The sequence below is a fragment of the Falco cherrug genome, chromosome 1 (assembly GCF_023634085.1).
Source record: "Falco cherrug isolate bFalChe1 chromosome 1, bFalChe1.pri, whole genome shotgun sequence".
In the NCBI taxonomy this organism is placed as follows: Eukaryota; Metazoa; Chordata; class Aves; order Falconiformes; family Falconidae; genus Falco; species Falco cherrug.
Window position 1 is genome coordinate 113936791 of NC_073697.1, and position 25325 is coordinate 113962115.

The following is a 25325-nucleotide window of genomic DNA, read 5'->3' on the forward strand; positions in this document are numbered from 1 at the left end:
TTCATGATTTTTCTGATTAGAGCTTGAAATACGGAATTTGAACTCAAGATTTCTGCATTGAATTGTTCAATTCAGGCATGCAGGGAAGAAGGTGGCACATTCCATCCTCATCTGGAGCTGGTACAGGATATTTTTCCTATAAACACAAAACTTTCCAACTTGCCTCCTCAGCTTCTCTAAGAGCAGTGATTCCTCGTGGTCTGTGTTCATAGCTTCAGCAGAAACTGTGGGTTTAACAAGGTAATTTGACTTCCATGATGTTTAAGCACTCAAGTGTAAGTATAGGTTACTACAGATGATCCTAAAATCAGTCCCCCATTAAATAAAATGGAGGTAATAACACGTTTTTCTGGATGAAAAGAGTTTTGTTTTGTTTTCAGAAATAAGAAATGGCCCAGAACAGCTAGAATCCTGTGCCATGGACTGTGGAACTGAGGTCAGGAGGTGTTATTTCCTCTTTCCCTCATTTTAGTTCAAGCCCAAGTTAAGGGGATTACAGTTTACCCTCTATCTCTGTTTATCTTGATAAGCTACCTTTGAAACCAGATACAGTTGTGGGGGACAGTGAAACAAATTTGACAGTTCATTTCTCGTTTGTAAGGATGTACAGAACGTGGTGGGAGAGGACAGGCAGCAGAGATTACAATGTTGAAACATAATTTACAGATTGCAAGCTTTAAAGATAAAGGACCGGTCTGGGGCCCAGAATGGCAGTTCTCGCACAGAACCCCAAGCCTTCTGCATAACTTGTTTTTCTATTTGTGGGAGAGGGAAGGGGGCAGTCCACTTACAGCTGGATTCATACAAGGAAACTTGAAATTGTACACGTTCTTTCAGTCTGTAGTTTTATTAAGTGCATACTTCTAAACTGTTTGTCAGTGAGAAGGTTCTATCTGGTGACAAATGTTTATATTTCATATGGCTGCCTTGTAAAAATTCAAAAATGTACAATAATGAATTTCTTAATATGAAATAAGGAGTAAGATTTCTACAACTGGTATAGATTTTGATGTGAGCTGGTTTTTAAAACCTTATAAAAGAGATTAGTCATTTAAATAAAACCTTCCTTGCCTTTAAGCAAACAGTGTCACTGATTTTTCTTACCAGTGATGTGGGAAGTATTAGATCATCATCGTACATGTCCTAGTAGCCAGTGGAAACAGTAAAAATAGAGGCTGTTGTAACAGGTGTAACGCTTCTGACTGTCTGAAATAATACTTAGATTGGCAGGTGACTTTTCACAAAACTCCAGCACTCCTTCCTTTTGAAAAATCATACAAGTCTTTCAGTAATGAGACACCATCTTTGTGAAAGCTTTATAGAAGAAGTTTCAGTACATGCAAAGAATAACTTCAGGTTACTGTTCCATATAGAAAAGTGGTTAAGAAAAAACACAACAAAACCAATACAATACAAAAAAACCCACACCAAAAAATAACACATCTAAAGCTCTCAGTCATCTGAAAGCTTTGTGAACTCAGGGTTGTTTTCGTGTTTCCAGGCCTCATTGACTGTTTCAATATTTTAAAACAGTCTCATTTGACAAGCGTAAAGAAAAATGAGGAGCAAGTTTAAAACCTATACTTGCACATAAATCAGAATTTAACATTACTGCTTCCAATATTTATACTTAATACCATTAAAATTTTAGTAGTTCCAGTTTTACTAAATTACATGTGCATCTTAAAAATTATCAAGTAGAACAATGTTTCCCAAATCAGTCTTTTGTTTGAAGGTTCATCTTAAAGTGAATGTAATCCGAGAACCCTGCACAAAGCTCCCACCATGTAAAACAGCCCTGGTGGTGAATTCTAGAAGCCTGAGAAATCTTTGCTTTAGTTTGAAAGACTAAACTTGGTTAAAGTGAATCATCTACCAAAAAAGCTTGTCAAAAGAACATTACTTTTTTTAAAAGTAGTTAGAAGCAAAATGCAGGTATCAAATGCTTAGTATACTTCATCAAATAAAACACCTGCGCTGTGATACTACAATAGTAGTTTTAAGAAGTTACATTAATTATATAACCAATTTCTGTGTATAACTAAAAGTCAGATGTCCTACTAGGAAAGCAACATTCAACTCAGCTGCCAAGATGCTATTTAAAGCAGCGGCAAGAAATTACAAAGTTGTTCTCATTTGTCTGGAACCCAACTACTTAACATAAGGTTTGCTATTAGATTAGCCTAACTAAAGCTAAGGCCATCAATTAAGAGTCCTCATGCAGCTCCTCTCTTGGGGCGTGACTGACTGCACAGAAACCTGTTGCCTTGGAGTTGCAGTTGTGGTCAGAACTCAAACAAGCCACTGCTGTTTCATTAACTTCCAGTTCAACATGATGCGTAACTTTTGGGTTGTTCGTATACAGAAAAAAAATAATGGACCAGCACTTTTAGTAAGCAAAGTACTCACACTAAAACCTGTGGCATTTGGATACCAGTCTAAATACTACTATTACCTAAGACCACCCTTCTTAAGTCTGTGGCCATTCCTACTGGTCAGTTATAAGTTTCAAAGGACTTAACAGCCTTATGGAACTCACATTCAGGATGGTCCCTCATCTCGGTAGGCAATTACACACTGCTGCACAATTTTGATTCTCCTGTTCATTTGAAAAGAGAGTGCAAGGGAAAGGAAATCCTGGGCTGCTTTGTCAAGAAAGATTATAAAATGGAATGGCTTGTTCAATGTATGGAGTATACACCCTCTCGAGTGCTACACAGAGCTCTCCTTCATATATGCTCATAACAGTTACAGCCGTCTCTGGTCTAGGTAGCAAGTGCTCGATGGAGTTTCTTTGCCCGCCTTCTGATAGCTTGAGAAAGTTTCCGAGATCGACGCACAGACTGCAAGTTTTGTGCCATTAGGTAGTAGTAGTTCGATATTGCATGTTGCCTGCAAAAGAACAAGACCACCATTAGCAGCGTGAAGTCAGTACGGTGAATTGACTGATTTTCAGGCAAATTGCTGGAAAACTGTTAGATGGGAGCAAGGAAGAGTCTGGGACCTCTACACTTGCACTGTCTTAAGTTCTAGACGCTAGCAAGGAAGTATTTTGTTACCTTCAGTGAGCATAAATGGCAGCAGACAAATTAAGTACTGCAACACTTTAACTAGCAACAGGAGCACTTCTTTTGATGTAATCTAATTCATTAAAATGAAAAACACTAGAACAATACATGGAGCTGGCAACTAGAAAGAGTTTGAGATCAAGGTTTGTTTCATCATGGAGAAGATGAAAAGGGAGCTGAAACACTAAAACTCAGAGCAGTTGGATACTAATATGCAAGACTAAGGGCACCTCCAAAAAAGTTTATTTCACAATTATTCCAGTACAAACTAGCCAGTAACAGCACATTTTATGCCTCTATACATGCAGGGGAACCAGACCAAATTGCTTAGTGGAAGAAGTACACATCACTGTTTCAGGCTTCAGTAAAGCATTTGAAACTGCTGTCACTTTTCCTGAAAAGTTCCAGCAATCAACGTCTTACGCCTATCTTTGTTGCTAAAATAGGACATGGTTTTCAGGATCTAAATTTCCCTTTAACAAAAGCAACACTTCCAACATAACGGGTGAAGATACTAACATCACAACACAGATCTCAGTGAAGGCAAGAGGCATTTACCTGGTAATGGTTCTGCAAATAGATCCTAGAAGTGATGTATAGAAACTTAACAGCAAAGCATTCCTGCTCCCATCCATTTAGGTACAATTGCTGTGTTTAATAATGCCAGCAATACAGGTACCAACTGCTGTTACTGTGACAGCATCATCTTAACTACTAAGACAATGCTAGGGATGGAACAGAAAGGCTGTAAAATTAGACATTTCAAGGTAATAGTTGGTTCTGTCATGCTTTGTGATCTTCGTTAGTAATCAGTGAGAACTGAGGCCAAGTGGCAAAGACATTAGTACCAGTAGTTTTCCGGTCTGGGGTGAGAAAAGCTGCTGTTTGCGTAGAACCCCAACTACAGTTCATTGCGAACCCACAGTGTAGAGGTGAAGTTACACAACTGCACAATGGTCTGCTGTAGCAGAGCGCACCACAGTGACTATGAGGGAAGAACCCTACGGTTCTTCATAATAATACATTAAAGCAGCATGAATTAATAAGCCTTTCTCTTTCCAAACAGCAGGTTTTCCCCCCACAGATGCATGCAGGTGTAGACAAGGTAAGTGAACAACTACTTTACCTGGTTGATACTATCTTCAGTTACGAATGAGAGAAACTGTCATATCACTAACAGACAGGAGAATATTAGGAGTGAGATTTAGTGAATCTTCAATGGATATGATCATTAACAAGGTTTAACCTATAGTTATCTAGAAATGGTCCCATTGGTAAAAATTGAATTTTTTGGAATTATGTAGGATTTTAAGCCTTTACCTCTTTGTAGATAAATTACTTAACGCTGAGCCCTCTCCAGAGGATTTTAGGTGCTTGACATTTAGTTACTGAATGGTTGACATAAAGTGTTCCAAGAGAGGAAGAGGTTTAGGGAACTGCCCTGTGACAAGAGTTCTGACCTGTAGTTTTTACTGTCCTAATATGTCTAATTTAGAACGACATAACCTTTACAAACACAGCAGCCTATCACCTCATGGATTAACCAAGGTGTTATATAAGCGGTTTCTGCATCCTCTAAATTTTTGAGTTATGGGTACCACGGACTGTTTGTTAACATAATGCTACCTAATAAAAGGATTTTCTTATAAATGTGCAGGCACCAATGACAGCGTCACTGCAATGGGAATCCCACCCCCCAGCCTGACTCAGCACATCTTTTAGACAGAGAAAGGGAGGAACTGTTTCACACAAGGTCAAAGGTAGGCTCTCGCTGGGGAAAAAAAAAATACAAAAATCTGACTTCCACAGCAAGAAACACGAAGACGAGGAGAGCATTTGACAGGTTTTAGAAACTGCAAGTCCAACTGCTGATTTAATCTGCACAGGTATCTTGGAGAAAGAAGGGCTATGCTACATTACAGCTGAGAAGGTTCTGCAGCTATTCCTTGTCCTGAGTTACAGGGATCGCTTAGCCTGCAATTGGCAATGTCCCAGTGGGAGATAACCTGATGCTAAAAGTTGAGGGACTGTTAGCAGTATTTACCTCTCCTCTTGCACAATGGTATCATCAAATGCCTGGGAGATACGCTTCAACTGGCAAATCCCTGAGGAGACCAGCTCCAACTCGCAGTCAAACTCTCTGCAAAACAGAACAGTCATTACCAAAGATCCAACACGACAGACTGACTAGGTAATGCTACACAAGCCTCTGTCCCTGCAGTTAACAACTCTTCTTACCTCCAGACTTTACCCAGAGAAGTTTAGGGCTGTAACAATCATGCTCTTAATTCCACTGACCATCTGCTTCACAACTCCATTCATCCCCAAAACGACTGTCTTCCAATTCAGACACCGGGTTCAGATTCACAAGGCTGGGATTCAGCTTCCAGCTTTGATATTTCTTACGTGACTTTGACCAAAACAAAAACCTGTGCATGCATTATGCAGTATTGCCCTAGCTCACAATCCTTTATCTAATTCATGTTAAATCTCCGAGACAAGAATCTCTCTATAAAGGGCTCAGCCTAAGCGGGAGCTATTCCAAGTATCTTTGCAATACAAAAAGCAACTTTGGAAAAGTTAGAGCTAAGCAGGAGCGAGATGTATCGAGAGCGTTTTTCTTTACCAGACAGGCATCATCAAAACCCTCAGGTATGTCTCTAGTGTCTGGTGGGTACTGCTGCTGAGAAACATGGTGTAAAAAGTGGGAGCATGATTTTAAAAAAGTTGTCACAGCACAAAATTAAGTTTAATGTTTCAGCTTTATGCGGTGCTCAGTCCCTGTCTATACAGGGACCTCTAAGTACTTTCTTAACTATTCAAACAGGACGCCCTTTCAGGGGAACAGGATAGCGACCTTCATATCTTGCCTTTTACCTTACAAGATACTCTAATCACAGTAACGAAAAAAAGGAATAAGATTTACAAAAGAATGCGGCTTACATCTTTCCACTGCCGGGAGGTGGTGATGAGTAAGGACTCTTCAGCGCTGCTGCTCTTCTTGATCTCCGAAGAGAGACAGCATCTTTATCAAGCGAGGACGAGAATCTCCTCCATTCTTTACATTCTGGCACCCTTGTTGGCCCAAGCAAGGCTCTTTTGCTGGATCTTGGGGTGCCTTTAGAACTGGCTGCTGAAGTAACACTCTTCTTATGGCAAGGGGTTCGAGCTGTAGTACTTTTCTTGGTAGGACTGGTTGCACAGCTTCCGCTGTTGGATTCAGCTAGAAAGGTCACCATTGAGCGTACTGGGCTTTGGCAAGACTTCTGTATTTTCTGGAAGAAGCATTAGACAGACATATTATGCTAAATGAACTCAATTATCCTAGAGTTTTGAACCAGAAGGACAAGGAACATTTGAGCTGAATCCCTAGCTTTCATTCACATATCAGGTTTAGTCTAGCAGCATGAATGCTTCTCAAGCCTCTGTACCCGTTTGCATCGAAGCAGTCATTTGCTCCCCCAGTCCCTGGAACTTGCCGAGGACTTCAGCAGGCATTGGAACAGAGCTCCTTCTGCTCTTACGCAGGAAACAGCCAGGCTCCCTAACATATAATTGATGCGGTTAAAGTCAGAGGTCTCCACCAAAGGGAAGTGGAAGCTGGAGTTTGCTACCCTGTGGCTCTTGCCAGTCCAAATTTAGATTGACTATAATAAAGAACATGCTAATAAATAGCATGGGTACAGGAAAAGGAGTGAAAAAATTAAAAAATAATCCAAAGTGCTACGCATTTCTCAGAAACAATTCTTTGCAAGCCATGGCAGTCTCTACTTACCTTTCACCTTGTGAGGGCTGCTGTGCCATACATGATACATACATACGTATTGTGCCATACGCAATACAGTAGGGGAAAACCATTTATCTAGTAATAGAAGTTTCACACTTCTTTTCACTTTCCTCCCCATTCTGCCAGATCCATAATTTGTCTGTCTATACTTTCGCAAGGATATTAAAGATTTGACTAGTTAGTAGCTGTGAGACAAATGTCATGGTGTGTAAGTGTGTGGGATAGACCCCTTGGAATACAGCACTCTTCTACTGAAATCTTAGTACTGAAGTACACTGCAAGTGCAAAGTACACTGCAAGCGTGAAGTACCTGGGACACTGTTCCAAAAGCATTTTTTGCTGTTCTTTTAATACTCTGAAGAGTTTGGCACTTCTGTCTTGCTTCCAGACTTTCCCAAGTTGGGGTCTTATGAAAGTTCAGCTCTACTTGCTTTAATGGTACTCGCTTCCTTAGAGACATGCGGATGTTATTGAGAGACCTCAGAGAAGGCCTTCTCTTGAATTTGTCAGGTACAGGGCTCTCATTGTCATCAAAGTCAGCTAGGAGCTGGTGTTTCCGCCAGGCCATTGTTGCCTTGACATTTTGGAGCACAGATACCATCTTGTTCCAGTCCTTGGTCAACCTTATTTCTAAAACAATTACAATGAGAACAAGAATTAGAGCAAAGTATAGAGCAGCATGAAAGAGGAGAAATGGAAATTGTTACACAGTAAATTGTTACATTTGGCTGAAACAACAAAATTAGAGCTAATTAAAAGCAAGACTTTTACTTGGAGGCTTGAAGAAGGGCCTTGACTGCTACAGCTATTCAGGTCTGTGCACATCCGTGAAGAAGTCTTATGCTGCATTTCCAGCAGCAGACGTCAGACCTAAGCTGCGAGGCTCAAGCTTGTGAGGTAGAATGCTCTGCAACTGCGAGCGTCTTGTTGGTGTCTCAGACTAAGGACTCGTATCCCCGATTTTCGCCTTCATTAATTAAAACAGCCTTCCATTGCCAGACAAGTTTACACAGCTGCTATTGTCTCCTGCCAGAGTTGCTAGCTGAAGACTCACGCTTCAGGCACAGTTGTGATTGTGGATACATAAATCCTTAAGTGGGCAGGATTGTTACTAGCAAAAGACATTTGCAGGAAAATGCCTGTTATCTATATGATATATGATGATTCAAACATATATATATCTATCTTAAATTCTTCACTTTCATAGGATACTACTAGCAGATTACTTCTAAAAAGCAACTGAAATGCAAATGTATGTCAGCAACCTGAATTGAGAGTGAATTAATTTTACTAACACTTCATTGCAGGTGACTTGATAAAAAAAGCCGGCTGCTCTCTGCCATTATTATACCACGCGTTAGGAAGGCCTACTGATAGTCCTTACTGTCTCTAATCTCCCAAGTTGTCTCCATCTCTCACAGGTGCCCTTAATTGCGGCAGAAAGCAGTAAGCCGTACCGAAATCTTTTCGTGGTGCAGGCATTCGGGATGCACCACCTTTAACGCATTCCTGCATGTGGCAGCACGGAAAGGTTAGTAAGCAGGCAACCGGGTCCGTTCTCTTACAGCTTATCCCGCTTCCTACGAATACACCGCTGACTAATGGTCATTAATTTATGCTACAAAAGTACTGCTCGGGTGAAGCGCCCGGCAGCTGCCGCCCCAGGATTACGCGTATCCGTTATCAAAGGGGCATCGCACAGCGCGACCTGGTGCGCCGGTTCACCTGGGACCCGTGGCAAAGAGAACCGGCAGCTTCTGCGCCGGGCGCCTTAGGGGGCCCGGCGTGGTAACGCGGGCGCGGCCCTGGAGCGCGGCCCGGCCCCTGCACTGCTCGGGCAGGGCTCTGCACCGCCGCGGCGCCGGGCTGGCCCGGCCGGGGACGGGTGGAACGAGCGCGGAAGGCAGCGCGGAAGGCGGCGCCGAGACCGGCGGAGGCGGCTGGGACCTCTCGCACGGCAGCGAGCGCGGGCCGCATGGGGCTGTACTCACAGCGACGGACGCCGGGACGGGCCCGCCGCGGTCCTCCTCGCGCCGCCGCCGCCGCGTTTGAACAGCGCGCGACTGCCGCGGCCCGCCCCCATTGGCTGCGCCCTCGCGCGCGCGGCGGCCGTTGCACGGCTCGGCGCCTGCGCAACAGCGGCGGCTGCTCCGCCCGGGGGGCGTGCGCGTGCGGCGCGGCGGGGCGGGGCAAGGGGCGTGCGCGTGCGGCGGGGCGGGGCAAGGGGCGTGCGCGTGCGGCGGGGCGGGGCGGGGCAAGGCCGCTGCGCGTCACGACGAGCGGCGGCGCGCTCCGCAGCACAGCCGCCCGCGTCGGGGTCGGTGCCGGGCGGGTCAGCGGCCCAGAGACCCGCGGCAGCAGCAGCAGCGGCAGCAAAAGGGCTCCCCGGCTGGGTCCCTGCCGGGGTAGCCGTGCCACGGCGTCTCCTACGTTCTGCTCGGTCATTATGAGCTAGCACCTCAGAAGGTTTTCGTTGGTTCGCTTTGTCTCCACCGGCTTCTGCAGCTCTTGCTGGAGGAGCCAGCCGGTGTAACTGCACAGCGTTGTGCTGGGAACCATCTGGGATGCCCTCTGAAGCAAATCGGGTAGCAAAGAATTGTCAAGTGCAGAGAATGTGGTTTGGGGTTTTTTTGTTTTATTTTGGGGTGGTGGTCGTCTTTAACCCTACTGTAGAGGAAAACAAGGCATGCAAATTGTCTATCTTTAGAGCGTTTCTACCTGAAAAACTGCCCTGGAAAGAGCTGCAGTAGCTTGCTTTTTTCCAGAGCTTTGGTTTGGTTTCTCCCCACTGAGTTAAACTCGGAGCTGACAGGTAGTGAGAGACACCCCCACAGCTAAGGTTTAGCTCAAAGCCATGGGGAAGCCGACCCATTAATACTGCAGGATATCTCTCCAGTCCCACCACTGGCTTATAAACATACTTTCCCTAAGTTCCTAAGAGCTGTGGTTTAAAACAAAGTTCCACGTGAGGGTGTTTGTACCCCTGTGTATTCACACACTATAATATGGGAGAGAATAGCTCAATAAATATCCCCTTGTTAATAGACATGCATTTCTATGTATTACAGCCCAATACGTTCTGCTCCAGATCGTTGCAGACATATTATGCATCTCCCCGCCACCGCCAGTCTCCACAGGGAAGGTTTCAGGCTCTTCTCACTAGTCAACTGCTGCCTGAGCCACCGTATTGTAAGACCTGGCTCAGATCTTTGGACAGGCAAAATAGGGTCATTCATCTAAAGACTTTCTAAACGACTGACAGTTCTCCAAAACAAATTGCTCTTGGAGGGGGGTTTAGATGGAGGTACTAAACACAAGAGGCGGAGTCAGGTGGTAATCAGGCCCACATGCTCGGTTTCTAGGGGTTATCTCAAGAGCTGGAGGTTTGGATGGGCATTTTAGATGGGGAGGGGGAATCCCTAAGAATAGACGTGGTACTAATTGAACAGACAGGGTATACAGGCACAGAGATGACAGTTGACAGAACTGTAGGACAAAACGGAAGCAGCAGGCTGAGGCTGAACTGGACAGCCTGTCTTTTCATACCCATTTACAAAACTAAAAGAAAAATACCTGAGCCTTTTATGTCTAAAGAAGACTTTTGGGGATCTGCATGTTTTCTTCATCTCTTTATGGTGCCTCTGTTGTTTCCATCCTGTTCAGCTTTGTTACCCAACAGAACAGCACATGCGAAGAAGATAGATTGTGTGGAGATTAGCATCACGTACTTAGGAATTGCATCTTCCTGTAGTCCTGTCAGCCGGTAAGCTTTGATTTTGGGGCAGACCATAAGAGATTATTACTAGATGTTTTTCCAGTTTCATCCCCAAGACCTAAGGAGTGGTTTACCAAGTGGGCATGATAAAGACACATGCACTATAGAGGTGGGAAAGTAAACACATTCTGAATTTTTGCCTCTGTGCAAAGGTACTAAGAAAACACTAGCTTTCCCTGCCTTTTGGCTGTTTGCAGAGCCAACGTGCCTGATTTATAAAAGGCCTCATGAAAACACGCACCTAACAAGCCAGTGGGAGGTAGCTTGCGTTTCGCAGCTGAAGTTTGCAATTCATAGCTGAAGAGATAGAGGATGCATCACTTCCCTTCTTGGCTGTGACAAGACCAGACATACAGCCTGCACCTGGCTTGCAGGTTGTGGCCTGTATTTCTCACTTCCTAAGACTACCAACCAAGTCTGCTTTTCCTTTTTGCCTTCACCTTAGCCCAAATAGCTTGGCCCAAGTTGGCTGGCTTTGCTGTTTGACCTTGCGTAAAGTCTGTTATCATGACATGACAAATGGTACCTCTGCTCCATGGTGATGGCCGAGCTTTGTAGAGGGAAGGGGCCGCGGTAGAGAAAACAAATGTTGACCTCTGGATGGAGACTATGAGAGCTGGAAAAGTGCACAAGGAGCTGAATACTTATACAGTCCAGCCTTGAGAGTGGAACTGGTAACTTCTTGCATTGTGGTTGCGTCCTTATGTGCTTTACCACTACCCAGTTGGCCTTCTGACTCACCAGCCTTCTCCCTATCCATTGGAGCAGTGACTGAACAACCTGCTTGAACCGAGTGATGGAACAGCTTATATTGTTTATTACTCTCAAAAGGGATAGTACTTTAATCTATGGCAGTGTACTGCCTCAGATGATTGTCATGGAACAGTACCCCAGAATGCAGAAGAATGAAGCTGGGTTAATTAGCATTGACAATAAACAACTGTGGGCTGGCTTCAGGGGTGTCAGGTTGGCTGAGGTAGGTAAGGTGCAGCTGTGGCTGTTCTGTTAAGACACTGGGCAACCAATGAAGAGGGACAAGGAAGAGAGGAGGAAGAAGCAGAGAGAATGCATGCCTGGGATGAGGAGAGACTAGGAGAAGGCAGCAGAGGGACTGGCATGAAGAGTATGTTGGTATGAGATGGTAAAAGACCTTGTTGCAGCCTGATAGTTTGGAAAGTGCTGTGACACCAGAAGGGTAAGAAAAGTCATTTGCACTACTTTTGTGCTGACAGTACTGTCCAAATGTGTACAGCACTGGATACTTTTAGTCACTAGGCAACAGGCTACAAAACAATTTACTGGCTACAGCTGACACTAATCAAAGGTTTCTACTGGCTGTGGCTGCTCTATCAGGTGTTGACACCATGTCACTGTTTAGCTAGATTGAAGACCAGAAAGTTAAAAGATGTGTCCTGTGCTTGTACTGTGATTGCCCTTCACTTATTGTCTTTTGCTTTCAATTTAGGTTGGACTATAATTTAGACCCAAAAGCCTGTTTGACCCTGACAGCTTGAGTACAGTGGCAAAGAAAGGATTGTTGGTGTTCAATGCGAAGAAGCAAACTTTCATCCATTTACTTGGAAGCCTATTCTGTTGGGAATGGCAAGAAATCTACCCACAGCTTTCTTTGTGTAGGTTTGGCACAACACCCAGAAGAAAAGTGAAAAACTGTCTTCTAACGGAAGATGACAGTGAACCTGAGCAGAGTGCCTGGGCCCATCTACCTGATGTCTGTCTCGAGCACGTCTTCCATTGGTTACATGACAGGGACAGATCTCAGGCTGCCTTGTCTGTAAAAAGTGGAATTGGGCCATGTACTCGGGATCCCTCTGGAGAAGCAGAGCCATCACATTCTGTGGCCGACCATTAAGGGCACATACATTGGAGCTGCAAAGTGCACTGTGGTATGTCAAGAGATTTGGCAAGTATTTGGAGCACCTTGAGATCAAGTTAGCAAATCCTTAGAATACTGCCTTTACCCAAAAATTTCAAGTGATTATGAGAGGTCTTCTTTCACACCTGGGTAAGTTTAACAGTCGCCTAGTATCCTTGAGCATCAAATACCTGGACCTAGACCACTTGATCTGGAAAACTGTAGTCAGGGAGCAGTTTATCAAGAACTTGGCTACCTTCCTGAAAAGAACGAGCAAACAGCTTGATTATGTCAACTTCCAAGGAGCGAGAGTAAGCTTGGAAGAAGGCTGTGAGCTTCTGAATTCTCTGAGCTGCTTGACCAACAGAAGTTTTATTTCTGAAATAAATATTGAGGATTTCTTCAGTTTCTACCTTCCTGTCTACAGCAGCACCTTGTTCCACCAAACTATGTCCAAGTTGCACAGCCTGGTCACCCCGACTTTCAATGACTCCAATGAACTGCTGGTCATCCTGCAAGAGCACAGTGCTCATTCCCTGTGCACTTTGAATATCAAATGTCATATCCATGACCCTCATGGGCAAGTGGTCTGGGGAATGTCATGGGCAAACTTGGCCAAGAGAGCCCCAAAACTGAATGTGAACTTCTTCTTTGAAAGAGTCATGAAGCATGATCACCTAGCCAGGGTCCTGCTAGTGGAGATCCCAGTCAGGAGCATCAGTCTACGGAGCTGCTATTTCAGTGACCCAGAATGGACAATGAGACTTACCCTCACCAACCTCCTCCCAGCCTACTGGCATGTTCTGCAGGTAAGGGAAACAATAGTGACACCTTACTGCAATATCACAACATTAAGCAAAGTTATCATATGGGCCTTCTGCATAGTAGCAGTCATCAACAGGAATTCCTGACTGCTTCAGTTTTATGTTCAGAAGGTAATTTTCATAAGTGAGCCATTCCTGTATTCCAGCTATAGTCTAGTTCAGATAATTAGCCTTATCCAGTGACAGTCCCCATTGTGCTAGTCTTTGCTGTCAGGGTGGTGTCAGGTTGTTCTCATAAAGAACTAAAACACCCAAATTACTGGTGGTTGTAACATCAGCTGTGAGCAAGAACAACCTTTAAGACAAGAAAACGTCATTTTTTGTAAGAAAGCTTTAGGCTTATCCTGGTTAAGACACCTTCATGTTTAGTAACTAACTTTCTTATCCTTTCAGATTTTTCTGAATGCCACCCTTTTGCAGGGAAATCTGCATATGAGGAAAATAAGTCTGTATACCTTATTTGCTTACAGACCTGTTGCCTACATCATCAACCTACACTGATGGTTTTGCTCCATTTTGGCAGTGCACAAATGTCTCACAACACACATAAATTAACTGGTGCCCATGTCAAAACACTTTGGTGTCACCAAAGGTGTGCAACAGCTGATCCATGTAAATGAGCATCAGGTCTTTGCATGTCTGAGGGATGCATGCAGTATACCTGACAGTTGCTGACAACTAAGTTCTGTTAAACTGCAGAGTTTTTCAGTAAACACCAGAGATCTGCAAAGATTTCTAGAAGTTGTATTTGGATCTACTCCCCTATCTGGGATAATTTCCAATATGTCAAATAAGATCATAGCACAAGCCGTGGGTTTAGTATCTTCTAATGGTAACAGAAGTTGTCTATCTCTTAGAAGGGTATATCATATACAAGCCCTACCCTCACACACACACACACACACACACCCCTTAATGGGAGAGTGGAGATTACTGTAGTACATCCTGTTGTCATAATACAAAGCTGATTCTCTGCTAATGTCAAGGTAAAAAACTGATCTGCCGACAGTCACTTCTGTTGGTGAAATTGGGAAACTTGTTTAGTTACTTGTTTAGAACTTGTTCTAGTTACTGCACTCACAAGCTCTGTTCAGTAGTAGTAGCAGTGTTCATTATTTTTCAAGAAATTAACACTTGAATTAAACCATGACCATGAGCTGCTGGAAGATGAGCTGCTAAGCTCATCTTATCGTGCAAGAACTTGTTATTTCTGAAAGTCTGGGCATTTCTAAGTGTCACCTTTATGGAGAGGCTGCTGCAAAACCATGCAGAAAGTAAATGCATTTTGACTACCATAAAGGTGAGAGTTTATGCTTCAAAACTCCCATTCCCTTCCTCTCTCCACTACCCAGAGAAAGATGAGGTCCCCATGCTCATCGGAAGGTCGCTTACGGAAATGTTAACATAACTACCTTCCCCGTATTACATTTTAGCATTAGAATGAGCCTGAGAACCACTCAGAGAAACAGGGCTTTCCAAGCTCCTTAGCAAGGTACAGAATACTACAGAAGTTTAATAACAAGCCCTAACAATTCCACATGTCCTTCCTAGACTGGGGTTCCCTCTGTCACTTCTAGTTCAAGCTAGGGATTCTCAGTCACCTCCCAGGCCCAGTGTTTACCTCTGTGCTTAAATTGAGGCAGATGGGTTGAATGTCACTAAACGGCAAAAAGATAAACGCATCTCACTCTTGAGGGATGCTGTGTTGAACTGGAGCCAGACCACAATTGTATCTGGAGTAAACCATGCTGTCATGATACTTTGCGTACTAGATTCTGAATTCAGTAGATCCTCCCAGGTCTGCACAGATCCCAGGGATGCATCAGTTCTGGGGGTAAAAGGAACCTTTGCTCTTCTCAAAAATTATGCAGCAGGAGATTGTTTTCAGTCAGTTTGGAGTGAAAACAGAGTAAAACCCCAAGCATTTACTCAAAACCAAGGATTTTGGCTTATCTAGATTGCTCATTAGTCACAAAAGCATCTTGTCATGAGCTTTTATGGCCTGAGCTTGTATCTGAGTGACATGACTGTTGTCCATGCATACACGTCAGGATTTACACAGTCCAACCAGACAGCAGTGAGGAGGATCAGATGTTGGGTGGTATTTACAGGAAGTTCAAACACGTGCTTGACTCGGAGCTTAATTATTTCATCATCACTCACACAATGGTATAAACCACAGGAAGAGAGAACACCCAGTGACATCTGAAGCAAGGAAAGCATCAGTAAGGTATTTGAAGCTTGACAGCACTGCCTCTGAAAAGGAGATATCATTACAGCAAGAGAGAGGCAAGGGACAATTTTACACTCCATGCATTAAAATGTTGGACTTGGGAACCACCCTCCTGTATCTCCCGCATCATTTATTCTTGCCCTTGCTTTGTTTTGACTCGCCAGAACCAAAGGAAGCAGTGAGCCCTTTTCCATCTCTAGTAAAGCTAAGGCCCTCCTCTTTTTCAGCACTTCTCACTGTAGAGCTTCAAACACTTTACCAATAAGGCCCGTCTCATCGTTTCCATTTTGCAAATAGGGAAACTGACCAATGGGGTGGGGAAGTGATTAGCCCAAAGTCAGCCTTGGCTTGATCTTAATTTAGGTACAGTCACATGCACTATCCTGGGTATCACCAGTCCCTACCTTCTAGTAAGTTTGATACACACCCTGTGCCTAGCTCTTGACAGCAGATGTTTAGAACCAAACATACCATGGCTAGTCCTGAGTCACCCCTCCCACTTGCCCAGCTTTCCAACAAGTGACTTTATGAGGAGACTCCTGTTCTAGCTTCCAAAGCTTCTAGACCTTTCAACGGGAAAAGCTATCACTGGTTGCACACAAGATAGTATGGAGGGTCATTTCTTCTTATTCTTGGATTCTACTGCCAAGTGGGAGGTTCCATCAAGCATTCTAGAGCAAAGATAGCTGCGAAACAGATAGCTGGAAGTACTAGGTCTGTTTTAATTACCTTGCACAACTAGAACCAGGACAACACTGAGCCAAACCAATGAATCTGGAGGTTCATCAATAAAATTTCAGCAGGAGCTGGCTCTTTGAGGCACACACTGTCTCCCAGTGTGATGGCTTCAGAAGCTGTTAATACAAATGGACTCTCTCATTTGCATGCAGAGCACTTCGTCAATGTACAGTGTATTCTCCTTGACCTGGATCTCCTCCTCCAAGGAAAGCTGTCGACGGCTCAGACCTTTCAGCTCTGTCTCGGCCTGTGCCAGTGTGTCCTTTAATCTAACAGAGAAAATACAGACAGACATTAGTTGAAAACACATGGATTGGTGGTTTTTTTTCATATGGGCTAAGAATACTGAGCAAAAAAAGACAGAAGGGGATTCACAGGGAAACAATATCCATGCAGCTTCCCTTAAAATGTCCTGCCCTTAAGGGAAAAGCATTTCCCAGCCTTTCAGGGAGAATAGCTGGGACCCAGTGTTACTGTGACTCACTGAATTAACCCAGTAATCTATACCACAGATTGTCCCCTCTTTCATTTCCACTTGCCTTTGAATATTTTTTGCAATTTCTTGAACTTCACTAGTCAGCCTGTATTGCACTGTATCATAACACAATTCCACATTGGGGCGATGGTTTCTTGATTCCAAGCGGGTTTGAGCCACTTTAAAAGGTCCTTCTTCATCAGCGATTGCTTTCTTTAAGGCTGCAATGTTCTTCTCCTGTGAGGCAGCCTCATCTATCACCTTAACAAATCCAACAGAAGGAAGTGCTGCATGCTGTCTCTTACAATGGGTGAAATCATCAACATCTTCTTTAGTAGTTATTGTAGTAACAATCACAATAAATCCCGTTATGTTAAGACATTATTTCATCAACGGATATTTTACAGAGGTCAGCCAGGATTATGAGTCCTTCATTGGAAAGCAGATGACACTGTTCCTACTGAAACTGGAGATTTAATGCTCAGCAATTAATTTTTAGTATTAACACTCCTTTTTCATGTATCAAATTTTGAACACATTAACCCTGATTTTATAAGTTATTGGACTCTTATATCACAATCATGAAGATTCTGTAGGATCCACATGTAACTAAAAATCACAAGGGAAATTCCGGCTTTACTGATGTATACAGCAACACTTCTATCGAGTGAGTGATTCCAGAAATTCACCTCCGTAATGGTGCACACAGAGCTGAGAAAATAAAATCTAAGACTAATTGGCGGGGTGGACTGTGGCAGGGGCCACTAATATTGCAAAGGTAAAATTCTTAATGCAAAGCAGCTCAAGCCACTGTGTTGAGAAAACTGGTAGATAACCCAAGCCCATTGCTTCCACTTTTTCACTGACTGTCCCCTACCACTTACCATTGCAAGGAGTGTCTCTAGCTTGTGCTTGGCATCCTTGACTTCCTTCACCCTTTTTCTAAATGCAACATTCACCATCTCACATTGCTTGCGCATGTCATTTGCTGTCTGCAAGAAGATGCCGTCAATCAGTGCCCTCAGTGCCAAAGAATTGTTTCTCTGCTCATTGGCCTTTTCAATGTTCATGTTTGAGAAAGCTATCCAGTCTTCAGGGCTAACAAAACTGAAAGAGATTAAAAGTAAAAGGTCATCAACTGGCAGCATCAGGCACTCTGTGCCTTCATAAATCTAGAAGTACTCCACAAACCCAAGAACAAAGCAGTACTATTAACTGCAGCACATCCCAGTGAGGGCCAGTTTTACTGGGAATTCTACAGATACAAACCAAAAACCCTCTCTGTCACAAACATTTCAGAATGAATTACACAAGGGTAGGATGGAAACAAATTTGCTAAAGTCACAGAGGAACTTTTTTATAACCTTCATTTCCCCAATAAAGAATTAAGTTGTGGGGGAAACACAGATAACAGCCAATATTTCTTAGAACACATTTCCTTAATTAGGCTGTTATTACTAATATAATTCAGCTGTTACTAATAATAGCAAGTAACTATTCACAAAAAACATTCACTTTCTCTCACAATTTACCACCTATAAGACAGTCACTTACAGTAACTGGTTGGAACAGTAGTTGGAAAGCCAATCCCCAACTGTATTCCCAGATTTAGAGGGTCATAACTGTGCACCAGCGGCTTGCAGGCAGGCATTTGGGAAGTTCCTTAGAGGCTTCATTGTTTTCATTGTGTGGATATAAAAAGCTGTAATTGTTGTTTGCATGTAGCAGCCCACACCATCCTGGGAGTGGTCTGAGTTACACAACCTGGTGGTAATGCATGCTAGCAGCAAGATCTGTCAGTTTCTTGGTGTTCCAAGTTTGTCAGTTCTTGCAGAGCCAGTCGTGTCCTGTCCCACACACACACTGCTTTCTCAGTATGTTTCCTCTTTCCACCCCATTTTCTGTGGTAGCTATTTCTCCATCTAAACCATTCACACTAACTGACCCATACAGAAAAGGTGCATTTTCCAGGTTAATGACTGAGTCAGAAACTGACTCCACACCTCATGTCCCAGTCCAGCGTTCTCCCCGCTAGGACACCCTTGGAGAGGAGAAGTTAGATTAATAAATCCATCCTGGGTTTAAACAACGTGTGAAATTTTCCATTAGCTAACTGTGAGCCTCAAAAACTTTCAGTGAACTGCAGGTCACTGGAAACACAATTATTGTGGCTTATTTCACAGATGCATTACACAGATACTAGAGTGATTGACAGAAGTATAAAAAACAATCTAAAAGAGACAGGTGATGGACAGATATAGTCTGTTTTACACAAAATTACTTTAATCTTACTATTAGTGGAACAGCTTATATTAGCTGTATAATTATCATATGTTCATTGAACTAAATAACCACTTACTTTCCTTCAATTTTCACTGCATTATCAGCATATCTGGTATCAGGAATGTTGTTTGTCAGACTAGCACAGTAATCATCAATCATCAAAGCTGTGAACTTGTCCTTCAGATCCATTTCCAGACTGTATTTTGCTGATCGGTTTAGTCTAGGATGAGAGAAACCCGCACTCTAAGGCAAAGCATAGGCACTCACAAGCGTCCCTAACATGCACACATACATGCATTAGGTAATACAAATGCTGTTATGCAATTCTTCATGTGTGAACTGTTAGTTGAAAAGTCCCCAAATCTAGAGCATGAAGCTGCCTCCATATAAATTGATGGTACAATTTTTATTGGAATTCATGGCACAAGACTGGATCATGAGAAGACCAGGGATCATGTGCAAATACTTTTGAGTTCTAACAAACAGAACTTTCTCACCATTACTGATCCAACGGTATGAATTAGGGCTAACCTTCTGTAACCGTTTAGCACTGAAGGTAACTTTGAACCTATGCTCTGCCTGACCCTACAGCTTCTCAGGATTATGGGTGTCCGTGTTCAGTTACGCTTTTTGCGTCTGCACCTGATTTGCTCATTGGTTTGTTCCAATGTACGTCCAAGCAAAGCAATAACCCCCTGAAGGACTTCAGCTTCCTTCACCAGTTCCTGTTCCACTTCATCATGCACCAATTCAATCCCAGCTCGCCTCTGCCTAAACAAAAAGAAAAACCATCAGCCACATTGTTCAAATGCCTGCAGCTAACAGAAGATCAAGCCCATCTTTCCAGATCAAAGGCTTTTCCCTGCCACATGGGAAGTTTTTCCTTTATGGCCTTTGTTTCCTGGTGTTGAAATACCTAAATCAGACTGTGACTCCACTACAAAGGCAGGCAGGCCCTTAGTTTGCAGCCTTTTTTATTATTTGTTAAAGGCTCATTACCTAGGGTTATTTTTCCCTCCCTGAATGCTTTTCTTCTTAATCGTCTCACCTGTTCAGGAGACACTTTTGGGCAATGACGAGTGGCTCTTTGCAGCTCTCCAAAGATTTCTCCAGCCTAGTCTTAAAAGTCAACAGTACCTCTGTCTCATGAACAATTTGTTCATGTTTTTTGTCCAATTCTTGTTTCCAGAATTTAATTTCTTCCCGTCTCTGTTCTGCAGAATAAAAATTGCAAACAAGTATTAATACAAGCCCATCTTATATGCCAGAGCACATCTTAGATATAGCTAAAAATACTTCTTCCATAGTGGAATGCCTGTAGTGCTGTAAGCTGATGTGGGGAGACAGTTTTGCAACCCTGTGTCAGGAGGTCTGGTTGAAATAGCTTTCTGTGTGTTTTGGAGAAGTAATTTATTTGTTGTAAAATAAAGAATCTGCCTGAAAATATTTTTTTAAAATATTTTTTTATTTTTTCCATCAGAACAGAGAGCATGGCATTAACATATATTCCTATTTGATATTGACTCATTTTGTAAGTCTGTCTTATAGCTCAAATAAGTAACACATCTTGACACTTGCAGAACACAAGGGCTTACCTATTTTTTTGTTGACACCACTTTGGGTTTTCTGAGTTGTCTTTTTTATTTCATCCAGCAGCCTCTGACTCTCAGCTATCATGCACTCTGACCTGGATTTCTGAGACTCTGTACTGGCACACTGCATCTTGTTTGCAATATCCCATTCTGAGGGATGAAACTTGGGTGGAGTTTGCAACAACCTGGCCATTGTTTTTCGGAAAGTTTCTGCATGTAATGCAGGTTAGTTCTTAGAATGTGGAACCTGAAAATAGGAATAGTACTACATTTGGCTGCAGAAAGAAGCAAGAAGGGCAGAAGCCAGGTCCATGTGCCTAAGAAAAACTCCCGCCCCTTTTACCTGCAAAATGACACAGGTATGAAAAGAAAAGACTTCTTGCTCAAGGCTCCCCAAGACTTTGCTGTGTGGGGAAGAGTTTGGAGGGGAAGAAAGTTTGGAGTGGGAAAATGAAGAAACAGAAGAATTAGAGAGTGGAAACTAAGAGGAGAGAGACAAAGAGGCTTGAAAGTGGGACTCAGAGGAAAAGATGGACTCTCTGCCATAGGAGGGAGAAGGGAAAGAAAAGGAGACCTGTGAGGAAGGACAGAATTACTAAACAGACAGTCACAGAAAACTCAGAAAAGGTGAACAAATATAAAGGATAAATAGTCTCCCACAGACCGGACAAGTAAATACGTTTTAAGAATATGGCTGGAGAGACAGATGAAGTCTAGGTTGTAAAAAAGAGAGAATTGTCATTAGGGAAAAAAAAAAAAAGAAGATAAAACAGGACCTGAAAAGCTGAAGGAGGAAATAGAGCAGGTAAATGAAGAAATGGAAAAGCCTAGGAAAGACTAAAGCAGAACAAAGAACAAAGAGTACTGGGGACACTGGTTTAATGTAGGGTGAAGACAATATGCAAAGTCACAGCAGTTCGATTATTGAATTTCCTATGCTTGCACTATGCTTGTCCAGCGCTCCTGTGGCAACTCCTCACGCCAAATGCACACAGATGCTCCTCAGCCACACACAGCTTTGCCCACACTCCAGCACAGGTACACCTAAACAATCCCCCTTCTCCCTCACGCACCTCTTGGCCGATACTGCTCCTAGCCTGGACTGCTGCCAGGGTCAAACCCTGGCTACGTGCCAATCCTCAGTTCCCCTTCACTGGTGGGGGTTTGCTCCCAGCTATCTTCCAGCCTCAGTCTCCACAGCAGCAGCAGCAGCAGCAGCAGTTTCTTTTTAAATGTGCGACGAAGTGTTCCAGGAGGAATGGAAGCATGGAAGGTAAACAACCCAGTTGCTATGGGAACAGTAGCACAATCTCTAGCAAGCTTTTGCTATTGCACCAGGTGGAAGATGCAGAGCACACACAAGTCAGTGGTGCTTTTTTCACCCATGCCTGGTTAAGATCTGTCTGGAAATAAAAATGCATTCTTTGTACATTAATGGTGATAGTTCCCACAGCTTCAGGCAGTAATTTTTGATCAATTCAATGCAGAAATGCGTAAAAATTGTGAAAGCAAATGAAAGGCATGTTAAGTATATAGCTCTCTGAAATGTCAGTCATAAAACACCCTTAGCAGTATGCTCTGTCTCTGTGGCAACCATATTTCTTCCTGGTATATTCTGTATATTTATATGATTATTTATTTTTATATTAATTATGTAATATAAATAAATAAAAACTTATAAATAATTATATGATTATATAGAGTATAATCTCCAAACAAAGATTGGGAGCCAGACATAATAAATGAAGGATACAAAAGAACTATGCCCCATCTGTATAGCCCTGATGTAGTTTAGACCACAGCAGGGTTTCTCAGAGTTCCCAATAAGGTTCAGAGTTCGCAAAGTGATAAAGGAGCTAGCAGCATCGGTCAAAAGAAGGTGAGCTGGTCCAAGACAAAAGAGTTGGAAGCAACTGTAATTGTTGGCTGCAAATACAGTGAGTGACAGCTAGGAAGAGAAAGCTGCTGCTCATCTTTAATTTCAAACAGTAGCTAAATTTTCTTGAATCATCAAAACTGGTAACTACAGTGCCTCTCATGCCTGGTGCCGTGTAAACAGAAATCTGCGCCTACTCCAGAGGAGCAAAAAAGGGGTTTCAGCTGAAGAAACACTGTCTTATAGAAAAATGCAGGTATTTCAGAGTTAGCCAAAAAAACCCACATGCTTCAGAAGACACAGTTGATGTCAGAACTGAAGCCATTAGCCTGAAAGGAGAATGACCTAGAGATTCCAGAAGCCACAGAGAATGGGGTGCAAGGCAATCAAGGAAAAGGAACAATATATGCTAACTGACGCAGGAGGATGGAAAACTGTGGTCACAGACACCCAGCATGCTCCTGACTCACGAGGCAAAGCAAAAAGTAATGACTAGGCTGAACACTGATCAGAATCAATTACATAGACCACTACTGAGGAAGGCCTGTAAATCAATTTATGTGGTACTGCACATATGAAGTCTGCCACTTATTTCTGCAAGAGAGGAATACTTCTGTCCCTTGGTTTGTACATTTTGCCCCCCACGTTGGTCTAGGTTTGGAGTTTTTGTTTTTCCTTAATAAGTATTATTTTTTTAAGAGACTCTTAACATAACAAGCTAAAAAAAGATAGCTGAGAACAGCAGTTTTTGTCACATGAACAGCTGGATCAGGAACTGGAGCCATTTCCATAATAACCAAAAGATTTCCATTGACTTCAGTTGATCTGAACTCAAAGGTAGTTTGAACAGAGGTTTACTTTGGGCAGCGTGAGTCACAGAACATGTATCATGCTGCATATGGGTCATCTTCCACAAAATATTATCTCTCAGTAACATTTTTAAGGCATTCAGAAATAGGAGCAGATTAAAGAGGGATGACAAAAGGATTCATAATAAACTGAAATGCCGAGCTATCTAAATGATGGCCGAGAACCATGCACGCCTGATGTTTGGGAAAGTGTGCTCAAGCTTCAAGAGCCGAGGAATCCCCAAGTGATGGACAGCCAAGATGTGCTGAGACGCATGGGCCTTCACACACTTTTCTTCTGAGAACCCAGCGTCTGACGCTGTCCTGAGCCAACCTGTGCACAACAACGTCATAAGGTAATTCATTTGTCCTCACCAACCCTGAACCTGTCCTTGTTAGTCTACCATAAAAGATTATTTCCTTTTAAACTGCTCAAACAAAATTTACAACTGAGCTTTCAATATTAATTACACACTGTAAGAAAGTTTTGGTTTTACCTCAAATGATTTTCAGGGGTTAAATCATTGTAGACTTCCTGAGGCTAGCATCAGGTGCGCGTCTGACAGCAGAGGAAAAATCATCTCAGCGACGAGGACAATTCAGAAAGGCATGAAAAGGCTCGTCAGCCCCCGAACACCTCCAGCCGTCCGCGAGGGTCCAAAACGACCCCGACGGGACAGAGCCGCGCGGCGCCACCGCCCCCCCCCGCCCCCCCCTCCCCGCCCCCGCCGCCGATTGGCTGCCGCCTCAGCCGCGCCCCGTGCGCCTCGCCAACGGCCGCAGCTCGCGCCGCAGCTGCACCGCCCTTCCCGCGCGGCGCGCGCCAAGCGCGGGCGGAGCGCTGGCGCGCTGTCCTCGTGCCACGGCCGCAGCTGCGCCTTTGCTGAGGGTTTTACAAAGGAGCAGTTCTGCACCTTGGTGAGTTTTGTCTGGCCGTCGAAACCGGGTTCGTTGTGGATGAAGTCGCCAAAGTCCTCAGAGTCTGGAAAAACACCTCCTCTTTTCTGTGGAGGAGTCTCAAGTAGCCAGCATTCATGAGGTTAGAGCCACATCAAATGTGCTGCCGTGGTCTTTATTAAATGCATTACAAATACCATAGATAGTCTCGCTCTTTAGAGGATTAAACTGTCATCCTGACCGCTGTGAGCGTGCATGAAACCGGGAGAATGCTGTAGGTTGAGCTGGTAACTGCTTGCTTTCACTGTTGCTGACGCTGCAAAGGAGACTAACAATGGGTCTGAATTCAGACGTTGCTCCAGTGTCCAGCATAGCCTCCAGCAGGGCCAGGCTGAGCGAGCTGGGGTCTGGGAGACCCAACTGCAGCCCTCCAGGACCTAAGGGGCTTGTAAGAAAGACCAGGACTGGCTTTTCAGTAGGGCCTGTTGTGCCAGGATAAGGGGGAGTGGTTTTAAACCGAAAGAGGGTCTATTTAAGGTAGATACAAGGAATACATTGTTTACTGTGAGGGTGGTGAAACACTGGCACCAGCCGCCCAGAGAAGATGGTAGATGCCCCATGACTGGAAACGTTCCCGAGCTCCAGGCAACCTGGTCTAGTGGAAGGTGTCCCTGCTCATTGCAGGTGGGGTTTGACTCGTTGACCTTTAAAGGTCCCTTCCAACCCAAACTAGTCTGATTCTACGCTAACTCCACTGAGGCTTCATCTAGACATAGAGCTATTTTAGCATAACCAAAAATGGCTTTTAAATGCACCTCACATAAAGCAATGCCAACTTTTATTTTGGACATTTCAAAACTATCTCTGTAAGCCAGGTCAAGTTTAACTTAATGACATATTAGGCTAGTTTTATACCTAATGTATCCAAGAGTTTGCACTGGTTTGAGCATATGTTTAGATGAAACACTTGAGTGGAAATGTCACACAAATGGAGATGTGATGAAAAGCAGCCATCCAATTATTGTACTTTCAAGGAGGAGGACTTCCCTGCTGTGG

The 25325-nt window shown here is 43.6% G+C and overlaps 3 protein-coding genes across 6 annotated transcripts; 1 reads left to right on the forward strand and 2 right to left on the reverse strand.

The window, feature by feature from the left end:
- Positions 1-1302: 1302 nt before the first annotated feature.
- PIMREG (PICALM interacting mitotic regulator) lies at positions 1303-9001 on the reverse strand. Of its 2 annotated transcripts, XM_055721713.1 has the most exons (6): positions 8847-9001; positions 7166-7485; positions 6012-6343; positions 5113-5208; positions 4195-4241; positions 2754-2892 (listed from the first exon to the last, which is right to left on the reverse strand). In XM_055721713.1, exons 2-5 carry the CDS (start codon positions 7454-7456, stop codon positions 4211-4213), a joined length of 750 nt encoding a protein of 249 aa, XP_055577688.1. In that variant the 5' UTR covers positions 7457-7485; positions 8847-9001; the 3' UTR covers positions 2754-2892; positions 4195-4210. The 2 variants fall into 2 exon arrangements, with proteins under 2 accessions (XP_055577685.1, XP_055577688.1); XM_055721710.1 differs by lacking the exon at positions 4195-4241 and having other exon boundaries at positions 1303-2892.
- A 2425-nt stretch (positions 9002-11426) lies between these two features.
- Positions 11427-16133, forward strand: FBXO39 (F-box protein 39). Its single transcript, XM_055704807.1, is given in 7 exon segments — positions 11427-11596; positions 12113-12411; positions 12414-13312; positions 14452-14503; positions 14506-14627; positions 14686-14690; positions 15379-16133. Coding segments are annotated over 7 exon segments (1671 nt in total). The 3' UTR covers positions 15503-16133.
- A 129-nt stretch (positions 16134-16262) lies between these two features.
- Positions 16263-24061, reverse strand: TEKT1 (tektin 1). Of its 3 annotated transcripts, none has more exons than XM_027806381.2 (8): positions 23870-24061; positions 20652-20895; positions 20105-20270; positions 19699-19827; positions 19133-19276; positions 17658-17880; positions 16838-17034; positions 16263-16567 (listed from the first exon to the last, which is right to left on the reverse strand). In XM_027806381.2, exons 2-8 carry the CDS (start codon positions 20839-20841, stop codon positions 16408-16410), a joined length of 1209 nt encoding a protein of 402 aa, XP_027662182.1. In that variant the 5' UTR covers positions 20842-20895; positions 23870-24061; the 3' UTR covers positions 16263-16407. The 3 variants fall into 3 exon arrangements, with proteins under 3 accessions (XP_027662182.1, XP_055556546.1, XP_055556547.1); XM_055700571.1 differs by lacking the exon at positions 23870-24061 and adding an exon at positions 21722-21888; XM_055700572.1 differs by lacking the exon at positions 19699-19827.
- Positions 24062-25325: the final 1264 nt, after the last annotated feature.

Coding starts and splice junctions, on each gene's coding strand:
- TEKT1 (XM_027806381.2), bottom strand. CDS start 20,841: ATGGCCAGGTTGTTGCAAACTCCACCCAAGTTTCATCCCTCAGAATGG. Junction 19,828..20,104: donor CAAAAGTGTCTCCTGAACAG/GTGAGACGATTA, acceptor CTTTTTGTTTAG/GCAGAGGCGAGCTGGGATTG. Junction 17,881..19,132: donor GCAGTGAAAATTGAAGGAAA/GTAAGTGGTTAT, acceptor AATCTCTTTCAG/TTTTGTTAGCCCTGAAGACT.
- PIMREG (XM_055721710.1), bottom strand. CDS start 7,456: ATGGTATCTGTGCTCCAAAATGTCAAGGCAACAATGGCCTGGCGGAAA. Junction 6,344..7,165: donor CTTTTGGAACAGTGTCCCAG/GTACTTCACGCT, acceptor TGCTTCTTCCAG/AAAATACAGAAGTCTTGCCA. Junction 2,893..5,112: donor ACCATTGTGCAAGAGGAGAG/GTAAATACTGCT, acceptor GTTCTTTTGCAG/GCAACATGCAATATCGAACT.